The following is a 23,259-nucleotide window of genomic DNA, read 5'->3' on the forward strand; positions in this document are numbered from 1 at the left end:
GGACGAGAATTAGCTAACCATAACAAACTAATAATTTAGTAAGTGAAAGACAGAAGACAAGATCAGATAACAATAAAACATCAAATCTTGTACCAAGTGCTTATTTGAGAAATAACAATTCAGTTGCTGGACTGTAGCACATTATATTTACAATGAAGTATCAGCAGTTTATACAGATTCCTAGCTAAATTATAATGGGTGAATGCTCACATTATATTTACAATGAAGTATTAGCAGTTTTTACAGATTGCTAGCTAAATTGACTAGCTAAAGTTATACAAATTGCAATATAGATACACACTACTGAGTACTGACCCCCAAAAAATATATACATATAACACATATATACAGAGAAGGGGCCAGAAAGAGAGAATAATTCTGATGTGAACCTGGCCTCCATTTTCAGGCTTCGTAACCAAAAGAAACATAAAATCACAAAGACAGAAATGAGGTCTCAGAAATACTCCATCAAAACAATACTTTTAAAGTTATGCATATCTATATATAGCCTGTGTTTCTGGTATGAAAAATATAATTCTTAGCTGTAATAGAAAAAAGGGAAATGATGAAATAAACTTGTAGAAACAAATTAAATATTTAAACAAAAAAACTGTCTTCTGCGTCAAAAAAAAAAAAAAAAAAAATTAAAGAAAAGAAAAACTACTGTGCTTCGTTAAGTTGCTCCTTGGTAAGTTTGACTAAAATAAAACCAAGCTTTTTTCTCTGTTCACCATGTCTAAAAGCCCACACTTGAAGATAATTTCCTTCTTTGAGGCCAATTTTCTTGGCCACCTCATTCCAACCCTTTTGCAGCACACAATTCCATTTAACCTTCGTTTCCGATGGCTGAGGAAGAGGCCACCTTTTGAAACGCATGTTGCCGAAAATCTCTTTTGTTTGTAGTAAAACAGTCACGTCCATTTTTCCACACAAATGGTCTCTAAAAACTTGATCTTCTTCCTCCGCGGTGAGAATGCCTTTACCTTCTATCTTTTTCCTAGGAATCTGAAATCGTGCCTGATCTATAGCGACATCCGAGTAAAATACATATTTTTGAATCACGAGTTTTGGCGGATCATCACCACCACCTAGATTACGTACTTCTTCAAGAAGCTCCCTATCAAGATTTGGAGGTTTCAAATTCGCCAAACTAATATGTTCTTTACTCGGTTTTCGCCTTCTTTCTTTCCTTGGTTGGCTTTCGACAGACATATTATTATTGTTTTGGTGGATTTCGGAAGAACGCTTTCTCTTATGCTGCCTATTAGCTCTATCAGTATGTGTGCTAGTACTAGCTATATCATGTACTACTCCAGCCGGATATGTGCTAGAGCTTTCGGTTGAACTTAGTGCAACAATAATGTCCGCCCCGAATAATTTTAAAGTTTGTGATTGTTTTCCTTCCATTCTAGTACTCGCATTAGGATTAGCATCGGCATTATCATGTGCTGCCGAATATGTGGCTGTGGTACAGCTTTCGGCTGAGCTTGATGGGACAATATCGAACCCAAATAATCTGAAAGGTTCTGATTGTTTTCCTTCCATTCTAATACAATTTTGCTGAAATCGCTCTTTGGATCATACAAATAAAAAATTATGTGAGGAGAGTAATGGCCTATTTATAACAATAACAAATATAATCCTAGTTGAAGTAGTAAATGTAATCCAATTTCGGTAAGGACAATAATCCTAAGCATAAATGTAGTTGAAGTAGGATTGAGTTTGTAAGGTTTGAAAATTAGTTTATAGTTGAAGTAGGGATGGAGTTGTGCGCCAATTTTTTTTTAAAAATGAAGCCTATTTATAAGAATTAAATAAATCTAATCCAGTTGAAGTAGCAAATATAGTCCGATTCTGTAATGACAATAATTTTAAATGTAAATGTAGTTGAGTAGGATTGGAATTCTAAGTTGAGGTAGAGATGGAGTTTCTGTAACAAAAAAAAAAAATTAAAAAGAGAAAATATTAAAATTGGAGATGCGGGGTATCGATCCCCGTACCTCTCGCATGCTAAGCGAGCGCTCTACCATCTGAGCTACATCCCCAATTGTTTATCTATTGGACTCGTATGATATTGATTGCTTTCTCCTTTAAAATGCAATGGGAAAATTGATATGGCTATAAATTTTAATTTATACTTAATTTTCAAAATCTTTTATGCATATTATTTTTATTATATCATTTTCAATGTTATTATTATAATAATAAATAAACAAATATCTATATAGTTTTAACTATAATGACAAAGATGGTGTTAGCATTATTTTATTGTTATCATCTCTTTTTAGAATTCATATATCGAAATAAGATTTAAACCCACAATGTTGTATAGAAAATGTGGAGCACCTACCAATAAATTAACATTATCAATGGTACTCATTTACTCCTAATAACACTTACTAAAATATTTACCACAAGTTTTACATTACAAAATAAAAGAAAGAGAACTTCACAATAAAATTCGAATAAACCATGATATCTTATATACACAAAGTGAATCTATATATATATATAAAACAAGTATATATATATATAAAACAAGGTTCAATTGGCTTATGTGTCATCACTAAAAGAATCTGTCCACATGTCATTTGCAAAAGCCCCCTCACTACCTTCTGCCACGTGTAATTCTGACTAATGGAATGCATCAATTACAATCATTGTAACTTTAGTAAGTTTGTATATTTATGTAGATTAATTTCTAACTGTTTTCCTATTTAATATATATTAGCGATTTTTTTGGCATTTTTCTCTCTACTCTCCACATCAAACAAAAGAATTTATTATATCATACACGGAAGTAGATACATACTGTCAACCACCTTATTTTTAATTCTCGGTAAAAAAAATACTTTTTAAAAAAGTTTTTAAGAATTAAAGCTTAAATCATCAACTCAAAAATTCAATGACCACCTACTTATTAGGATTTAGTGGGGTTAAAGCAAAGAGAATTGGTACAACTTTTAATTAAACAAAAAAAAATTAAGTGCATATTCACCAATTTGAAGTATAAACAAAAAATGATGAAGTGTGATATAAAAAAATAAAATTACCACGTTAGAAATTTGACAATCTATGATTCCACTCTCACAGTCTCACTTAGATTTGCACTGGTTAAGAGGAAACAAGCGACATTGATAGAGTTTTTTCAAAATAGGAGTTTGGTTTATATAATTGAAATTAAATGGAATGACAAAAACAACCATATTATTATACAACAACCATATCATTATACAGTCGGGCTATGGATGACGAAGATTGAAAAAATTCGTGTAAAATGAATTACCTTATGTAATAATATCAACAACCATATTATTATAAATAATTGTAGCTCAAGAAGATTTGATATACCATTGTCAATTACCATCACAAACAAAATAGTGATTTCGAAGTGTAGGAGCCTTTTAATGGATATATCTAATAGTAAGATAATCAAAGATCACAGAATAACAAAGAATCTAGAAAGGGGGAGATAATTTTATTCTACAAATAATCTTCAAAAATATAATTAAGAAAAAAAAAAATCAAGTGGGTGATTTCACAAGTTAAAAGAGGTACCTTTTAAGCAAAGTGTAACTTTTAATTTTCAATGGGTCAATTCTAGATTAATAAAATTGACGTATTTACGGCAAAAAGTTACCCCTGTCCCACATTAATTTATTGTATATTTTTATATCTGTGTTACTAAAGAATTTGTATAAATAAAATAGTCATCAATATTTTTCAATATATCTAATCAACAAAAAATCTCCCGTGTATTTTATCATGACATTAGCTACATCAGTCATTGAACGCACGGGTCATAAGTCAGTTTTAAAATATATTTTTTTATTACACGATATGATTATAAAAACTTTAAATCACGAGCTAATATTCAAACCATGATTTTAGGAAAACATCCTAAAATCCTAAATTTACAAAACAAAATATTCCCGCGCACTTTAATGTGTATTTTATTTTATCTATGTATTTATATATGTATGTATTACGATTACAAGATTTTAAAGTTTAAAAATGTTGTAACAAAAGATTTTTATATATCATGAAATATAATTTTAGATTTTACATTATTGCCATCTTAAAGGCACGAATTCTAATAATAATTATTGATTCAATAAATTTGAAACAAAAACAAGTACTTAATTAATAAAAGAATTCTCATGCATTATCTTGAGGTTTTCAAAGATAGGGTTTCCTCTTCGTTTTCCACGTCTTCGTCTTCGTCTTCTCCTGCGTTTGCGCTTGTTTTTCGTTACACTTCGTTCAATCGAAGTAACTCGTCTTTCTTCTGCTGCTGCTCTTCCAAGCTCAGATTAATGGCGGACGCTGCTCCTTCATCATCGTCATCGTCATCTGCTGATTCTTATTCTGTTGCTGCTGCTGCTGCTGCTAAATCGCTTGAAGAGGAGAATAACACGATTGATATCAAGAGAGAGAATGAGATTTCACTCTATCGTCCTCGTACTTTTTCCGACGTTCTTTCTGTAGAAGGTTTATTTCTCTCTTTTATTCGTTTAAGTCTTTAATCATTTATGATAAAGTACTACAATAAGTATAGGTTCTTTGATTGTTTTGTTTGTGTGTTGGAATTTTGATCAGTTTTAGTTATTTCTGTTTGTTGGATTGATTTCTGAGCATTTATTTTATTTCTGTTATTTTCGTCTATCTTTCTCAATTATTTACTCCGTATTCTATAAACAATTCTCTGCTTGTTTTCTTGTCTGATGATTTGGTTGCGTCGTCTTCGCTTTTTCCTTTTCATTTTGTGTGTGTGCAGAAGTTGATGACAGTTAATGTTGTTTACTTTTATAATTTTTGTTGTTTATCTTTGCCAATTGCTTCCTCTTTTTTTTGGTAATATAAGCTCATGTAACGATGTCGAATTTGAAAGCCAGCAGTTCGTTGTTGGCCAACTTCTTAGGATGAAGGATCTTGAGTTAGTGTTACATAGTAATAAAGTCACATGAATATTGTAATTCTTCTTTGATGACGTATAAGGTCTTTATTCTAATTGAATAATTGGAGGTTGTTGCTGGTGTTCCTAGGATGATTGTTTCATATTTGTTGAAACAATGTCACTTAAAATTTTCTTGTGAACATGAAGAGGTGACTGCCATTCTAGAGACATCCTTAGTGTTTTTTGAATAAGTGACTATTTAGAGCTGTACTATGAGCATATTAGAAGTTAGCTAGGAAGCCTAGGATGATTCAAGTATCTAGTTGCTGACGGCTTATTATGATTTCTCATGTTGTTGCATACTGACAAAAGGAGATGGGAGAGAGAAGGAAAGATTTGCAATATTTTCATAAGGCTATGTGCATTTTTTTAAGTGAACAATCGTATTGCATTTGCTGATTATTTGTCGTAGTTGACTAGTTGGGCTGGCACTATTAGATTTGTGGTTAATTACATAGCGTAGCCTAAATCCAGTGATAGATTGTTTAACCTGAATATAAACCAATAAATAATTAACATGGGCAGCAAAATTGAGCAACTGACTAATGATATCCAGAGTTTTTTTTTGGAATAGTTTATTTCTTTTCAATGTTGGTACGTATGAGTTGTTGCAGAATAGGTTATTTGATGAACAACTTTTGTGATTTAAAGTTGAATCACAAATTTTGAGCAGAAAGTCTTGTTATGAGATGAATTATTGAAGATCTTACATTTTGGTAAGTCTTGGATAAAATTTTAGATGATCTTACTTGAGTATTAAGGTGAAGAGGGGATATAGGACTCTGTTTCCGCATGATTAATGTAGTGAGTCAACCTCTAGAGCTTCAATATCCATATTTATCCAGGATTGCTGCTCTCAAAGATGCTATGTGATCTTAACCTTTGCTAGACTTCATATTGATAAGGAAGAAGATTCATGCCTTTTTTCTTAGGTAAAAAGTTGAAGGGTATTATGTAGAATAAGAAACATAAGAGGATACAACGTAGAATTTTAAAAAACACAGGGGTACCCCTTAGAAAACCCAACAAAAGTTGTTACTTAGTAGATGTAATGTATAGGTGGAGTTATTGAGATTTCACTCTGAGATCCCTGATTGTTTGACTACTGGGAACAGCATAGCATTGTGTATGAAAGCATGGTTTAAATTCTCTGTTTGATCAGCATAGAGCTTTTCCTTACCTTGAAGTGGAGCAAAGACAAAATAGAGGTTAGAATCTTTGCAAGACATGGATGGAGCATGACTACAGGATTTAAACCTTACTGAATCAGAAGTAGTTGGTTTTACAATGTATTGCCTTCTGAAGTCGATAATGGATCAGTACTTTGTAGCTCGTTGCTCATTATAGGGAAGGTGATGAAGAGATGAATGACTCATCCTATCTTTAAAAGCTGACTGGGTGAAGTTGAGTCTTGGATAACCAGATTCGGGCTGGACTTATTTATTATGGTATTGCTTAAAGTTGAATTCTAACCCTGCATTTTTTGTTGGTATTTATTGATTTATCGAACACCAGTGAAAATTTTGAGTGCTTAACCATTGTGAAGTTGCTGCAATGTGCTATGTTTTAACACAGATGTTTTGGTCGGTATCGTGTTAAGTGAAACTGTAGCTAGACAATGTTCTGTGGCCCAAAGATGACAGAGAAAGTTTTTTCCCAAATAGTTCCCTTTCTATCTCAATTATCTTCGTTTAGCGGTGCATTCTTGTGTTTTACACATTTGATTTGTATTCTCTGCAGAGCTGATTTCTGTAATAAAAGAAAATTCTGAACTTGGTAGGATTCCTGTAAGTGTTGCGTTGGCTATGGAGGAAGTTCTTCACAACTACCGCAATGCAGTAAGTAATAAATTATTCACCTACAAATGGAAAGATACTTGTAGGTTTTCAAAAATTATGCCATATTTGTTTTCACAAATGAAATTCTTCTGTTATGATCTTTAATGAGTCCTTTTGACTGCAAGCATGCGTTGCTCACTCTTGTTTGCCTTTCATTACTGTAATATGTAACAGTGTATAGAGCTCAAGTACTGGTACTTGTGATTCATTTCATTTGTTTTTATTGTGTCGGATGTGTCCTTGAATCGGGAATTTCTTCTCTTCTTTACTTCCTCACGTATTCCTGGCGAACTTTGGACTCCTTATCCATGCCATCTGACTATTATCCTAATTTAGACTTCTGTTGCCGAACCCTCGAAGTTGAAGGGCAATTGTGATTTGTGTCTGACTGTCATCTCCTTTTTGTTTCTCTAGTTGTGGTTTACTTTGATTCTACATCTATTCCCTTTGGTTCTTTTTACTCTACTCTTGTGCTGAAAACTTTTCACCCTGAAACATATTTATTTAATCTCTCTTTGGGTTGTCTCTAACCTTTCTATTTTTTTTTTCCTTGTTACCCTCTGTTATATAATTTCTCAAGTTTTATTTTTATATCCTCAAGTTTTGATTTCCTGTTACACCCTCTGCTATAAGTCTTTCTCAAATTTGATTTTTATATCCACATTTTTTGTTTTTCTCTTCACACGTCATTCGGATGTTAGTTCCTTGTGTTTTCTATCTTCTTACTTTCCTCATTTTCACTTTTTCTCATTTTTCTTTGTTTACTCCTTTTAAATTATTTCCTTAAGCTTATTGTTTCGTTGGCCAAGGAAACAATTTCTTATGACGTTCATGTTAGCCGACCTTTTGGCATTAAGCTTTGTTGTTGTTGTTGTTGTTGTTGTAATGATGGTTTACTAATTTGATAGCAGAGAATAATTATCTTGTATGGAAAAAAAGGACTCTTAGAACTGTGTGCATTTCTTATGCGTTATCAAGTAGCACACTGTATTGGATAAGGGTTAATAGAACTATGGACATCTTATGTGTCATGAAGTAGCATACCATTGTTGCCTAGTATTGCGTATTGTAATGAAGGTCAGTTGAATGTGGCCTCTCTGTTATGTTTTGTCTAGGAAAGGAGATTTCTAGAAGCACTGAAGTAATGTTGTATGTGTTGTAGAGACTCCGAGAAACCTGTTGGATGAACTTGTCTTTCTTCTGTTTTTTCCGTTCTTAATTCTGATGATGGAGAATTTTATGTTGTTGCGTTGAAGTCTTTACTATGATTATCTTTTAGTGGTTGTGACATCTATCATAAAACTCAACTGCTAATGGTTCAGGTCCTTTCTAGTGGATCTTCTCATGCTGATGATATTGTGCTGTCAAACATGAGTGCTATGCTGGATCTTGTATTGTTGGATATTAAGGTAATTTTGTTCACATTTATTATGATCACTGATATGCTCAATATCTTGTTCTATGTGTCCACTTGTGGCTGGTAAATATTGGGTTGTTATAATGTTAGATATACTCTTCCAAATGAAAAACTGAATAGCATGCAATTAATAGATTAATTTAGAAAGAACAGTTTTATTATATGATGGGCTTCATGCCCCTGTTAGTGACTTATGTGGTTCTAATATGTCTTCCAGGATCCTTACATATTTCCACCATATCACAAAGCTATTCGAGAGCCGTTTGACTATTTTTCATTTGGTCAAAATTACATTTGACCATTGATTAATTTTGGGTGAGTCAACTTCTTGTCTTTTTCTTTGTGGCATCCTTTTTCTTCACACCAAATACTTTACTTAGTTGACTTGATAGTTGATATTAGGTCAAAACTTATCTTATTTCAGGTTTTTAAGAGAATGTTGTGCATGTTCAATTTTCTAGTGGATATGAGTTTTGACTGTTTTGTGGAGACTACTGCACGAGTTCACGTATCACCAAATGTTTGAGAGTTGGGACTTAACAGATTGGGCTTTTCATGAGTTATTGATATTCCTGGGTTTAGGTGTGGAGAGATAAAGGGAACCAGAAAGTGAGACTTTCATAGGGATTCCATTTCGCAAAAATGGAGAAAGGGATCTAGAAAAGTGAGCGAAACGCTAACAAAGGTAAACAAGGAGGGCAATTGCGTTTCTCTTTTTGTGAAGTTCCCGAACTAAGCAGCTCAATGCTTAAAGAGGTCGAGATTAACCATATTCACGAGATGCAATAAGGTTGATATTTGATAGGTTGAGCACTCGAGCTCTTTTAGCAACGAAGTCCACTGACACTAGGGGTGAAAGTTCGGTATGCGGTTTGGATTAGGGCCTAATCCAATCCGATCCGAATAAAATTTGGATTTCAAATTTTCAATCCGAATCCAAACCAATTAGGGTTTGAATCCGATCCAATCCAATCCGAAATTTCATACTCTAGATTGGATCCGATCCGAAAATCCGATTTTTTTAAAACTTTAATTTTTCGATGAAATAGATTAAGCACAACAACAGCCAGATTTAGGAAATGAGGAATTAAGTGCAGTTAGTGCTTTAGGGGAAGGATTGAAGCTCTATGTGTATTGGACAATGGAGTAGGTTTTTTTATAATAAAAAATCAGTTAAGCACTTAAGCCCAATCTAGATACATAATACAAGGCATATTATTATTTGGTTATATTGGATTTTTGGATCCAATTACCCTCAATCCAATCCGATCCGAAAATCCAATTTTTCAAAAATTCTCAATCCGAATCCAATCCGAACACAGTTCGAATCCGATCCGAATTACTAATTTGGATTGGGTTGGATTGGATTTTGGATTTTATCCGAATAACTTTCACCCCTAACTGACACTGCGACGTAACTTGCCAAAATGGATGTTGTAGCATGATTTTAGGTACCACACCTCAGAATAGCCTTATGTGGTACAGGAAGTTGAAGTTCTTGTGGTGGCCTTTGCATAATGCTGGTTGCTATCTGATTACTTGGAATTAAAATTTTGTAACCAGCAAACCTTTTTATTATCACTGGCGAATTATTACTTAGTTTGAAGAAGCAAATTGCATTGCATTACTGTATTAGTTGTGGAGGAAAACATGGCCAACTTTTGTAGGCTGTTCTTTTGAAGTAGTATTTGACTATTCTGTTGGTTTGATATCTTTGCTGGTGTTGTGATTGGTTAAATAACACAGCATATGCATGTCTAGCTCTGTATTTATAGGTTAACCAAGTGTTAGTTACCACTATCGTGATCCTATAATACTCATTCTTTAATTTCAGAAATTCTTATGTTGGCAATATCACCCTTTTCCATGAGATGGAGGAGAAGCTTCAGCAGGTATCCTATCTCATATATTCGTATTATCCTGTTTGGTCTTCTGCTTGTGGTGAGGTAAATTTTGGATGCATGATACTAACTGGAGGATATTACTCGTAGCTGCAACTTCTGTGTTACTATCAAGTATTGTGATGTTCTGCATTCTTGTTTCCAGTTTTTATACCAGAAACTATAATTTTGATATATGCAGTCCTTACTCCTTAGGGAGTTAGGGTTGCAAATTAGTTTTAAATGCATTTCCTATAAAATATTAATTTTGGAATTTATGACTTAATGACGCGTCAATCAATGTAAGTATTGCTTATTCATTACTGAATATATTTTTTCTAACTTCATCCTAAGGGCTGCATATACTACCTCGTATTTTTTTAGTTGCAACATTTGGTTTTGTTGCACTATTCATCAACCAACTTTTCAAAACTATCTCGCATTATCATATAAAAAAAACATAGTTAAGTGGGGTCTTGTTAGATTCATCTCAATGCGTAGATTCCAAATATCAAATTTTTGTAATTTTTACTTATACCCAATAAGAGATAATAACGTTCAAAGAATCGTCTCGACAAATGTGTAAAAGCAAATGGTGTAACTAAAAAAATACAGAGGTAGTATCATTTCTCTTTTTTCTATTAGAGCCTGTATTCTATTTTTCATTCTATAGATATGCGTAACTTTAAACTATTGTTTTGATGGAGTATTTCTCAGACCTCATTCTATCTTCTGATTTTTTTTTTCTTATCTTGGTTACGAGGCCTAAAACTGGAGGCGGGTTTACATCAGAAATTCTCTTTCCCCCTCTCTGTATATATGTGTACCACTGCATGTCTGTATGTGATATATTTTTTGGGGTCAGTAGTGTGTATTTATATTGTTATTATTACTTGTAAAATTGGGGACCTGGAGTTAGGAAAAACCTGTTTCACCATCAGTTGATCGAGGCTTCTGAGATTGGCAATATTTTTCATACCCTATAGATAGTTGTTATGCACCCACCCAAACCACCCATACATTTTACTTACTCCAGATGACATGAGCAAGGGTGAGGTGGAAAATACCGCTGGGTAATATTCTGCCAAGGACAAGTGACAGCAAGAATGCGGCAGGAGAATGTCAGAGGTAGTGAGAGAAAATGGGAGAGAAAATATCTCAGTAGGACTATAAATAAGGGGAAGGGATTTCGTAGGAATCTATCTTGAAATTTGAGTAATCATTTGTAGTCAGTAGGAGTGAATAGCTACTCGAAAGGCTGTAAACCTTTGTGCCTTTATTTTGCTGAAATACAAAGTTGCAACCTTTCCTCTTTTATTCTCTCTTAAGCTCTCTTGTTCTATCTTAATCTCTGTTTACCCAGGAGACTAGCAACAGTCTATAACAATAGTCAATTTCCAAAAAAATAAAAAATAAAAAATAGAAAAGAGAAAGGGGAAGGTGACCATTCACCCAAATTTGGCTAGCAATCTGTATAAACTGTTACTTCATTGTAAATATAATGTGCTACAGCCTACAGTCCAGCAACTGAATTGTTATTTTTCAAAATAGCACTTGGTATAAGATTTGAAGTTTTATTGTTATCTCTTGTCTTCTGTCTTTCACTTAGTAAGTTACCAGTTTGTTATGATTAGCTACTTCTCGTCTTTCTAGTGCAAATGGTTGAAGCTAGAGATGTCCATATCCTTGTGGACATTGGTCTAACTATTATTGATCTAAACAAAAGTAGCTGGCTTGCTGAGCAGAAGGTATACATGTTCTAGCATGAGCTAGAGATTTGAAGAAGAATCTGGTGGCTTTAATGAGATACAGCTAGGTCGAGGGAGTTCAGTAAAATTGTCAGTTTATTTGGGCAATCACCTGCTAGCAACATAATCTAAGATCAAGTGACCAAAATGCGTAATTGATGTCCCTATATCAAGCCATACTTGAATGATGCTTCTGAAAGCTCTTGAGTATGGACAATAATTTACATATCTTCTAATTATATTCTAGTGATTTTTTGACTCATCTTACACTGTCAAGTGTCAGCAGCAGAATCCATATGTGGGTTAGTTTGCGTGCTTTCGTGCTCCATCTGAGTTATTTAGGTATTACTCCTAGATAGGAAGAATATCGTACACATAAGATGTCTATTGCTTATTGTGGAGTCTTTTAGATGAACTAGAGGAAGTCTTATGGGACTAATATGTGATCTGGAGAAAGTAAGATAACGTAGTTTCTTTTACTAACCAATATCGATTTGTAAAAATTTGCTTGAGGAAACCAGATCTAATTGTAGGGTACCCTTTTATGAACAAGATTTTGTGTTTCTTCTAGTTCCATGTCTCTCTCTGATGGAAGTCTCAATATGGCATAAAGGAGGCCTAGTTCATCATTGCTCTCGCTCCATCTTATTCTCACAAGGCCACAACTGCTAATCTAATATCTCAATTGTGTAGGGGCATAACGTTGTCTTGATGTCCAACCATCAAACTGAAGCTGATCCTGCCGTTATTGCACTGCTTTTGGAGAAGACAAACTCACGCATCGCTGAAAACTTGGTGACGTTAATACGCTATATGTCATATATGTGAATTGAACCCATGTCCATTAATTTATCAATGCTTACATGGAAAAGGTGTAACTTTTATATGCTGCAGATTTATATAGCTGGTGATCGAGTTGTAACTGATCCTGTTTGCAAGCCCTTTAGCATGGGAAGGTGATTTTGTTGGTCCTATCTCTAACCTTACGGAAGTTTGCCTGGTTCTTGATGACGGGTTATCATTAATTTTCTATTTTGTTTTGGCTCAGGGATCTTCTTTGTGTTTACTCTAAGAAGCACATGCATGATGTTCCTGAGCTTGTTGATGTAAAGAAAAGAGCAAATACAAGAGTTTAAAAGAGTTGGTCTTACTTTTAAGGTAGCTACATTATTCTGAATTCAGCTGAATTATTCGTGAAATGAGAACTGCCATTCCTTTTAATGTGATCTATGAATTCAAATTGAGTCTCTCTTTGGTTTTTGCTTTCAAAATTGTAGAATACTTCTTGATCATGAAAGTAACACAAATTCCTATCCCATGTTCTTGTATTTCCTTTTTGTGCTTATTTATAGATGGTTTCTGAATTTTCTTGGTAAGACCACAGACTGTATCTCTGGTGAAGGAAATTGGAGAAACTTAATTCCAAGATGATCAACAATGAATAGTTTGTTTCTAGGAGCTTTGGACACTTTGTATGTAATTCAGAAAGGTCTTCTGAACTTAAATTTCAGGTGTTTAACTATTAGGCATATACGCTTAAAAGTATCTGTGTATAACTGTAAATCAGGATGGCCATTGAACTTATATTGAAGCCATATAATAGGCTTGCACAGACACAATTACCAGGAAAGCTACTTACATGACACTCTCCATTTGCTACTTTTCATGTGCATGCATGTGTCATTGATTTTTCTGGTGGTTATGGCTAAATTTGATGCTGTACATGGAACATGGAAGTATGAAAGTATATCTCACAATATCGCATGAGATGATAGAGTTGCTAGTTCTAAATAATATTACATACCTCTCCCTATTTCCCTTTCCTTTTATTCCTGCTGGGTCTTCTGAATGTATTATCTATATCCAGAGGTGGTTCAAAAATAATCTGGATCGCACCCAGTGGTGGAAGAGATCGTCCAGATGCTGTCACTGATGAATGGTATCCTGTAAGTTTCTATATGTGACAATTTATAACACAATCTTAGTCCTGTTGCTTTTTTTTCTTCTGACATCTGATGTACTTGTCACGATGACTTCTTGTGGCGATTGCTTTTTTCTTGTATCTTATGCGATGAGTGATGTAATGCTTCTAGCTGTTCGAAAGATCAACATTTTCAAATTAAGTCCTTGGATTTCTTTTCTGCAACTTCCTTTGTCTTGATTTACTTGTAAATTATTTCACTAGATTGATTCTTTTTTTTTGACATTCTTTTCCCTGTTTCTTAAGTTTTGGTCACGCTAATATACCTTTTGACTGTTCATAGTTGATTACTTGCTATGATTCCTCTTCTGTGATTTACAGTCTACTTCCCAAGGATAAAGGACCTAGCATTTCTTTCCTGCTAATTTAATCCTTTAGCATCTATATGATAATGATTGAAAACCTTCAGGCAAAATTTGATGTCTCTTCAGTGGATAATATGAGAAGGCTCTTGAACATGCTGGCGTACCTGGACACATTTATCCATTAGCATTATTATGCTATGACATTATGCCCCCTCCAGCACAGGTATTCCTGCTGTTTCATCAAGCCCATTTTGATTTGCTTTTATGTTCTTCAGGACTTACCTTTGCTTCTCTGTGCAGGTTGAAAAAGAAATTGGTGAGAAAAGAGTGATGCAATATCATGGAGTTGGGTTATCTGCAGGGCCGGAGATCAACTATAATGATCTGTCTCTAGGTTGTGAAAATGAGGAGAGGTTGGTTATAGTTCAAATCTCTCTCGTACGAGATTGGCAAACATAAGGTGCATGCATTACAAGGCCCAAATTTTTGATTCTTATGGTCATTTCATTGCAGGCTAAGTCAGCTTACACAAAAGCGTTGCATGATTCTGTTGATGAACAATATAAAGTCCTCACAGATGCTATACTTGGAAAACAAGATGTAGGTGCATCAACCCTGACTTGTTCTCTGTCACAACCTTGGACTAGTTGACAATGGAGGCCTTTTGCTTTCCTTTTAGGTAATTTCCAATCTTTATCTACCTTTATATGCTCTCGGTAACTATTTGTGTAGGAAACAAGGTGTTGTAGTTTGATTTAATGCGGAACAAAATCAATGGAATAATAAAGTGACCAAACAAAAACACAAGGATTTATGCGGTTCAGTCAAATTTGACCTACGTCCACAGATGGAGGATTAGAGTTTCTTCCCAATAATGAAGAAAAACAAGAGAAAAATACAAGGAAACCTAAGTTTACCAGAGGCTAAAAGTGTTTCTAAAGTTGTGTATAAAATAATGAGCACCAGGAAGCCATTTTATAACATAAGGAACCCCATACAAGCCCTAAAAAATAAATAAGAAAACCGAAATAAGTCAAAATGCTGAGCCACTAAGCCGCCCGATCGGGTCGGGCTGACATCCCGATTGGCGGCCAACTTCTCCAAACTGCTACTGACTCGGTCCCGATCGAGCGACGTGCGCCCAGTCGTAGTTCGCGACGTACGCCCAATCGGGCGTACCCGCCTGATCGGATCATGCGGGCTTGCGAAACCAATTTCTGACGATTTTTAAGGCACGAAACATTAACAGATCTCCACCTTGACTTGAAAACGATCAAACAAGATAACTCCACCTTGAACCAAGAAGTGATGCTCACTTAAAAAACCATAGAACCTCCACATTAAACAAAATTTCATAAACCTACTCATTGTAGGCAATCCAGTAAATGGACATATCTTCTGTAATTGTGTACCGATTCGTCTTCGAACACAAAATCCGTATACAAAACCATCACATGGCCTAGATCGATAGTATAAAAGTCTCCAACGCTAAGCATGCTTCCTCAATTGACCAACCTCTCTTCAAACACTTCTTCATCTCAACAACAAACTCAAGAGGCAATTCTAGAAAACTGAATGACAACAATAATTTTCAAATTGCAATTGTACTTAATAACCACAAAAGTATCAAATTTGAGATAAGAAATAACATAACTAGAAAACAAAAAATCTAATGCATAACCAAGATTGCTAATTTATTACAAACTCAAAAACAATCTATCATAGACTCCAAAAAAGAAAATCCACACGGTTTCTCATTTTACCAAAAGATCTCAAGAGGGCACCAAACATAAAGAGATCATAGAAACCGCAATCCTAAATCTTGTAACCCTAAAGTGTATGATCATCATTAAGAACAACATCGGCAATATTTGCAGATCCTCATTGGACCTTTCTCCATTTTTCTTCTTTAATGTCCAACACTTAGATCTAATATGACCCTTCACATGACAATAGTTACATATTTTGCCAGAATCTTTCCACCATGAGCAACCAAAGCATTTGTGTGAGCAGAATTATTAGATTTATTAACCAATTTATTGTTAATTAAATATCTCTGAGTTAAGACCTCCTCAACATCCTGCAAACTCAAATCATCTTTACCATATATTAAGGTATCTCGAAAGTGTTTATACGGAGGTGGTAAAGAACACAACAACCTAATAGCCATATCCTCATCATCGATCTCAACATCGATGTTTTGCAAATCCATAATTATAGAGAAGAATTCATCTAAATGAAAGCAAAATTATTATAAATAGCTCTATGCAAATATCAATTAAATGAATTTAAAATCTCTGAAGTATATGAACTTATATGTAAGATAATAAGTCTACTATAGATTATATTACACTTATGATATGTTAGTGTAAATAGTTTGTGGGTTACAAAACATGTTCAAGGTCTTGTACTTTCTCTAAACTGTTGTTCCATCACTATATCCATTACAAGCATTTAATAATGCCTGACAGCAAAAGAGATTACTATATCTGAGGTAGTAATTTACTTAAGGGGACACATTGCTAACAGAGAGTATTAGGTTGCAGAGCATAATACCAAGCAAAAGGGTCAATGGCATATTTGTACGGTACTATGGTTCCTCATCAGCCTTACTTTTGTGGCTCATTAGCAGAATCAATGGGGGGAAGTCATGAGCAGCCTGATGTGCAGTAAGTTCGTTTGCATCAGGGTGATATTCTATAGCCTTACCGATAATTTTCATCTTTGGATTAGCTTGAATACTTTGAACAGCGTGATATTACATGGGGAGACCTGATTAGCTTGACATGACCACTCCCAATAATTTTTTTGGGATGTTTCTTTTTATTTTGAATTTTTATAAATCTATATAAAAGTGTTTTTTTTAGTCTCATTCTCAATTACACTATAAAAATCAGCTAATGTTTGAAGTTTTCTTCCAAAACTATGCCTATGCTTTTTTATATCAACCATTTAACAATTTACACTATTAATAATCACTAATCAACGATTCGCTCAAACAACTATGAAACTTTCACAATTTAAATAAGAATACCAAAAGTTCATTCACTACATAAAACGTAACAATTCTCACAAATATAATTAATTCCTCATCCAATAAATTCACTAAAATTGTTGATGAGTGATTTAAGTCACTCATAGGGTCAAAACTTGTGCGTAACATAGTCGTATTAGTTTATTTTTCATATTTTTATTCTTTGTTATCCTTCTTTTACTATTTTGTGGCTTAATTAGATTAGTTAGTTCTTTCGTTTTGGTTTTTAGCTCTTAGCTTCGTAAGTTATTTTATTTTACTTGTTTTAGTCGTATTGGTTCAATTTTTGTAATTTATTTTCTACTTATTTCCTTTTAGTTACTCTTAATTTTATTATTTCATTTCATATAATTTTTATCTAATATGCCTCATTTCTCTCGTCATGTTTTGATTTTGCTTGTAGGAGAGCGTTTTGGAGTTATAAACTTCAATTTCCCCCTACCCAATATATCTTCAAAAACTCAACCCCCCCCCCCCCCCAAAAGAAAATAATCTTTTAAAAATCAATCGAGAAAATTCTCGAACCTAACAAGTTTTTTGCATTACAATCATGCTTAGCCTTATTTTGAGCTATCATGCCTAGCATATGTATCAAGAAGCCTATTATGTTGCTCATTGTGTTAAAGGGCTTATTTGATTGCAGGTCATGTTTTTTTTAGTTTTGCTTGTAGCTAGGAGAGCATTTTGGGATTATAAACTTCTATTTTCCCGTATCCAGTTTATCTTTAAAAACTCAATCCCCTCATAAAATAATCTTTTAAAAATCAATCGAGAAAATTCTCCAACCTAACAAGTTTTCTGCATTACAATCATGCTTAGCCTTACTTTGAGCTATCATGGCTAGCATATCAATCAAGAAGTCTATTGTGTCGCTGATTGTGTTTAAAGGGCTTATTTGATTGTAGGTAGGAATTAGTATTCTCAAAGAAAGTTTTACTTCTCTTCAAGTTTTACTTCATAAGAAGTGGCAAAAGTTGTTTAGTTGATCATGGAAAGTTCTATACTTACCTAAGATACCTAAGTAAATAACTTCTTTCAATTTTCTAGTTAATAAAACTTCCTAAGAAGAACGACCTCGTATATTTTTGTTAACAAAACAACTTCACCTTATCTTACTTTCTAAGAAGTTCCTCTCATAAATTTTTATGTCAACCAAACAACTCCTTAATTTGCAACTTGACGAAAGACATCAAACACCGGTTGCTTGCTGTTCCAAAACATCACTAAGCGTCTTTGGTGAGGAAACCATGGGACCCAACGATACGAGCATTGCATAGGTCATCTGCATCATCCCCCTCACAATAACAACTGCAGCTCCCATACCATTGCCTAAAGTTGCAAGTGAATCGTTAACATTAATTATGATATACATCTATCAATGAGTGTGTTTACAAGTATGCTTTCAACGAGCAGGGAAATGAGAAGAGTCCATACTATCTTTACCACGACATTTCATCTCATGCAACAGGGTAGCAACACAACAAGCACCTGAAACAGAACAAATAGCACAGTAAAACCTGACTACTACATAAAGCACTTCTTCATCTAAAGAGTACTACGAAGACTATTTTGCACTGGAATCAAGATCAATACAAATCGATCTCCAAGATAGGCATATAATCATTTTAGATTGTACCAAACTTTACCACTCCCTAAACTTAGAAAGTTAAATTAAACAAATGGATCGACAAAAGTTAAATTAGTGAAGCCTTGAAAAATTCCCTCAGGGCATTATTGACCATGCTTCCTATTATTTAAGGATAGATGAAGTACTATATATTGACATACTACTGATCATTGATCGACAATTTTAATTATGACTGTTTTCTAAGTAATTGAATAGTAAAAAAAATAGCATCAAGGCTTAAAAGAGATTCATCCACCTTGAAGACTCAACATTGTCATTTATGTTTGCGTTGTAAGATAATGAGTTCTAATTTCTAAACAAAGCAACAAATAAATTTTGTAGCAGTCATCGCTTCAGATGTTACTCTACAATTTCTAGCTAGAGATATGCTTAGAAACTCCAATACTATACCCCATAATGTGTTTTCTAATTTCTTTAGCAAATAAGGTATACTTAATACTACTGGAGAATTCATGAAACACATAAAGAGATGTCAAGTAAGAAAAGTCACCTGCTAGTTAGGCCATCACTCATAATCCGCCTTTTTTTCACAACTACACCATGGCTACTTTCGTTTATGAAACTTCCCTCTCTTATGATCTCTCTCTTTAAGTTAATTACTTAGCTCTTTGATAATTTTGTTGAGTAATGTTTTTGTTTTATTTATATCATAACGTCCTCTAGTTCATCTAAACGACTCCACAATAAGCAATAGCCATCTGATGTGCACGATATTCTTCCTATCTATGAGAGTATGAGTAATACCTAAATAACACAGATGGAGCATGCAAAATAACCCACAATATGAATATCTGTTGTTGACACTTGACAGTGTAAGATGAGTAAAAAAAATCACTAAAATAAAATTAGAAGATATGTAAATTAGATTTTGTCCATACTCAAGAACTTTTAGAAGCATAATTCAAGTATGGCTTAGCTTGATATAGGGACACCAATTACGCATTTTGGTCACTTGATCTTAGATTATGTTAAAGTAAACAGACAATTCCACTGAACTCTCTCAACCTAGCTAGCTGTATCTCATTAAAGCCACCCAGATTCTTGTTCAATGCTCTAGCAGTCTAGCTCATGCTAGAATATGTATATCTTCTGCTCAGCAAGCCAGCTACTTTTGTTTACATCAATAATCTTTAGACTAACAAGGTATATGGGCATCTGTAGCTTCAACCATCTGCACTAAAAGGACGAGAATTAGCTAACCATAACAAACTAATAATTTAGTAAGTGAAAGACAGAAGACAAGATCAGATAACAATAAAACATCAAATCTTGTACCAAGTGCTTATTTGAGAAATAACAATTCAGTTGCTGGACTGTAGCACATTATATTTACAATGAAGTATCAGCAGTTTATACAGATTCCTAGCTAAAGTTATAATGGGTGAATGCTCACATTATATTTACAATGAAGTATTAGCAGTTTTTACAGATTGCTAGCTAAATTGACTAGCTAAAGTTATACAAATTGCAATATAGATACACACTACTGAGTACTGACCCCCAAAAAATATATACATATAACACATATATACAGAGAAGGGGCCAGAAAGAGAGAATAATTCTGATGTGAACCTGGCCTCCATTTTCAGGCTTCGTAACCAAAAGAAACATAAAATCACAAAGACAGAAATGAGGTCTCAGAAATACTCCATCAAAACAATACTTTTAAAGTTATGCATATCTATATATAGCCTGTGTTTCTGGTATGAAAAATATAATTCTTAGCTGTAATAGAAAAAAGGGAAATGATGAAATAAACTTGTAGAAACAAATTAAATATTTAAACAAAAAAACTGTCTTCTGCGTCAAAAAAAAAAAAAAAAAAATTAAAGAAAAGAAAAACTACTGTGCTTCGTTAAGTTGCTCCTTGGTAAGTTTGACTAAAATAAAACCAAGCTTTTTTCTCTGTTCACCATGTCTAAAAGCCCACACTTGAAGATAATTTCCTTCTTTGAGGCCAATTTTCTTGGCCACCTCATTCCAACCCTTTTGCAGCACACAATTCCATTTAACCTTCGTTTCCGATGGCTGAGGAAGAGGCCACCTTTTGAAACGCATGTTGCCGAAAATCTCTTTTGTTTGTAGTAAAACAGTCACGTCCATTTTTCCACACAAATGGTCTCTAAAAACTTGATCTTCTTCCTCCGCGGTGAGAATGCCTTTACCTTCTATCTTTTTCCTAGGAATCTGAAATCGTGCCTGATCTATAGCGACATCCGAGTAAAATACATATTTTTGAATCACGAGTTTTGGCGGATCATCACCACCACCTAGATTACGTACTTCTTCAAGAAGCTCCCTATCAAGATTTGGAGGTTTCAAATTCGCCAAACTAATATGTTCTTTACTCGGTTTTCGCCTTCTTTCTTTCCTTGGTTGGCTTTCGACAGACATATTATTATTGTTTTGGTGGATTTCGGAAGAACACTTTCTCTTATGCTGCCTATTAGCTCTATCAGTATGTGTGCTAGTACTAGCTATATCATGTACTACTCCAGCCGGATATGTGCTAGAGCTTTCGGTTGAACTTAGTGCAACAATAATGTCCGCCCCGAATAATTTTAAAGTTTGTGATTGTTTTCCTTCCATTCTAGTACTCGCATTAGCATCGGCATTATTATGTGCTGCCGAATATGTGGCTGTGGTACAGCTTTCGGCTGAGCTTGATGGGACAATATCGAACCCAAATAATCTGAAAGGTTCTGATTGTTTTCCTTCCATTCTAATACAATTTTGCTGAAATCGCTCTTTGGATCATACAAATAAAAAATTATGTGAGGAGAGTAATGGCCTATTTATAACAATAACAAATATAATCCTAGTTGAAGTAGTAAATGTAATCCAATTTCGGTAAGGACAATAATCCTAAGCATAAATGTAGTTGAAGTAGGATTGAGTTTGTAAGGTTTGAAAATTAGTTTATAGTTGAAGTAGGGATGGAGTTGTGCGCCAAACTTTTTTCAAAATGAAGCCTATTTATAAGAATTAAATAAATCTAATCCAGTTGAAGTAGCAAATATAGTCCGATTCTGTAATGACAATAATTTTAAATGTAAATGTAGTTGATTAGGATTGGAATTCTAAGTTGAGGTAGAGATGGAGTTTCTGTAACAAAAAAAAAATAAAAAAGAGAAAATATTAAAATTGGAGATCCCCGCATCTCTCGCATGCTAAGCGAGCGCTCTACCATCTGAGCTACATCCCCAATTGTTTATCTATTGGACTCGTATGATATTGAGTGCTTTCTCCTTTAAAATGCAATGGGAAAATTGATATGGCTATAAATTTTAATTTATACTTAATTTTCAAAATCTTTTATGCATATTATTTTTATTATATCATTTTCAATGTTATTATTATAATAATAAATAAACAAATATCTATATAGTTTTAACTATAATGACAAAGATGGTGTTAGCATTATTTTATTGTTATCATCTCTTTTTAGAATTCATATATCGAAATAAGATTTAAACCCACAATGTTGTATAGAAAATGTGGAGCACCTACCAATAAATTAACATTATCAATGGTACTCATTTACTCCTAATAACACTTACTAAAATATTTACCACAAGTTTTACATTACAAAATAAAAGAAAGAGAACTTCACAATAAAATTCGAATAAACCATGATATCTTATATACACAAAGTGAATCTATATATATATATATGAAACAAGGTTCAATTGGCTTATGTGTCATCACTAAAAGAATCTGTCCACATGTCATTTGCAAAAGCCCCCTCACTACCTTCTGCCACGTGTAATTCTGACTAATGGAATGCATCAATTACAATCATTGTAACTTTAGTAAGTTTGTATATTTATGTAGATTAATTTCTAACTGTTTTCCTATTTAATATATATTAGCGATTTTTTTGGCATTTTCTCTCTCTCTCCACATCAAACAAAAGATTTATTATATCATACACGGAAGTAGATACATACTGTCAACCACCTTATTTTTAATTCTCGGTAAAAAAAATACTTTTTAAAAAAGTTTTTAAGAATTAAAGCTTAAATCATCAACTCAAAAATTCAATGACCACCTACTTATTAGGATTTAGTGGGGTTAAAGCAAAGAGAATTGGTACAACTTTTAATTAAACAAAAAAAAATTAAGTGCATATTCACCAATTTGAAGTATAAACAAAAAATGATGAAGTGTGATATAAAAAAATAAAATTACCACGTTAGAAATTTGACAATCTATGATTCCACTCTCACAGTCTCACTTAGATTTGCACTGGATTAAGAGGAAACAAGCGACATTGATAGAGTTTTTTCAAAATAGGAGTTTGGTTTATATAATTGAAATTAAATGGAATGACAAAAACAACCATATTATTATACAACAACCATATCATTATACAGTCGGGCTATGGATGACGAAGATTGAAAAAATTCGTGTAAAATGAATTACCTTATGTAATAATTATACAACAACCA

The 23,259-nt window shown here is 33.6% G+C and overlaps 2 protein-coding genes, 1 non-coding gene and 1 pseudogene across 3 annotated transcripts; 1 reads left to right on the plus strand and 3 right to left on the minus strand.

Annotated features, from left to right (window-relative positions):
• Positions 1 to 660: 660 nt before the first annotated feature.
• On the minus strand, positions 661 to 1,545 carry LOC130591364 (putative B3 domain-containing protein At3g24850). Its single transcript, XM_057394653.1, has one exon. It carries the CDS (start codon positions 1,543 to 1,545, stop codon positions 661 to 663), a length of 885 nt encoding a protein of 294 aa, XP_057250636.1.
• A 427-nt stretch (positions 1,546 to 1,972) lies between these two features.
• TRNAA-AGC (transfer RNA alanine (anticodon AGC)) lies at positions 1,973 to 2,045 on the minus strand. Its single transcript has one exon. It is a non-coding gene; the product is annotated as a tRNA-Ala (tRNA).
• A 2,097-nt stretch (positions 2,046 to 4,142) lies between these two features.
• LOC125497544 (glycerol-3-phosphate acyltransferase, chloroplastic-like) lies at positions 4,143 to 21,953 on the plus strand (annotated as a pseudogene).
• LOC104893034 (putative B3 domain-containing protein At3g49610) lies at positions 18,350 to 21,529 on the minus strand. Its single transcript, XM_057394654.1, has 3 exons — positions 20,722 to 21,529; positions 18,595 to 18,648; positions 18,350 to 18,489 (listed from the first exon to the last, which is right to left on the minus strand). Exons 1-3 carry the CDS (start codon positions 21,527 to 21,529, stop codon positions 18,350 to 18,352), a joined length of 1,002 nt encoding a protein of 333 aa, XP_057250637.1.
• Positions 21,954 to 23,259: the final 1,306 nt, after the last annotated feature.

This window comes from Beta vulgaris, chromosome 5 (assembly GCF_026745355.1).
Source record: "Beta vulgaris subsp. vulgaris cultivar EL10 chromosome 5, EL10.2, whole genome shotgun sequence".
Lineage (NCBI taxonomy): Eukaryota > Viridiplantae > Streptophyta > Magnoliopsida > Caryophyllales > Amaranthaceae > Beta > Beta vulgaris.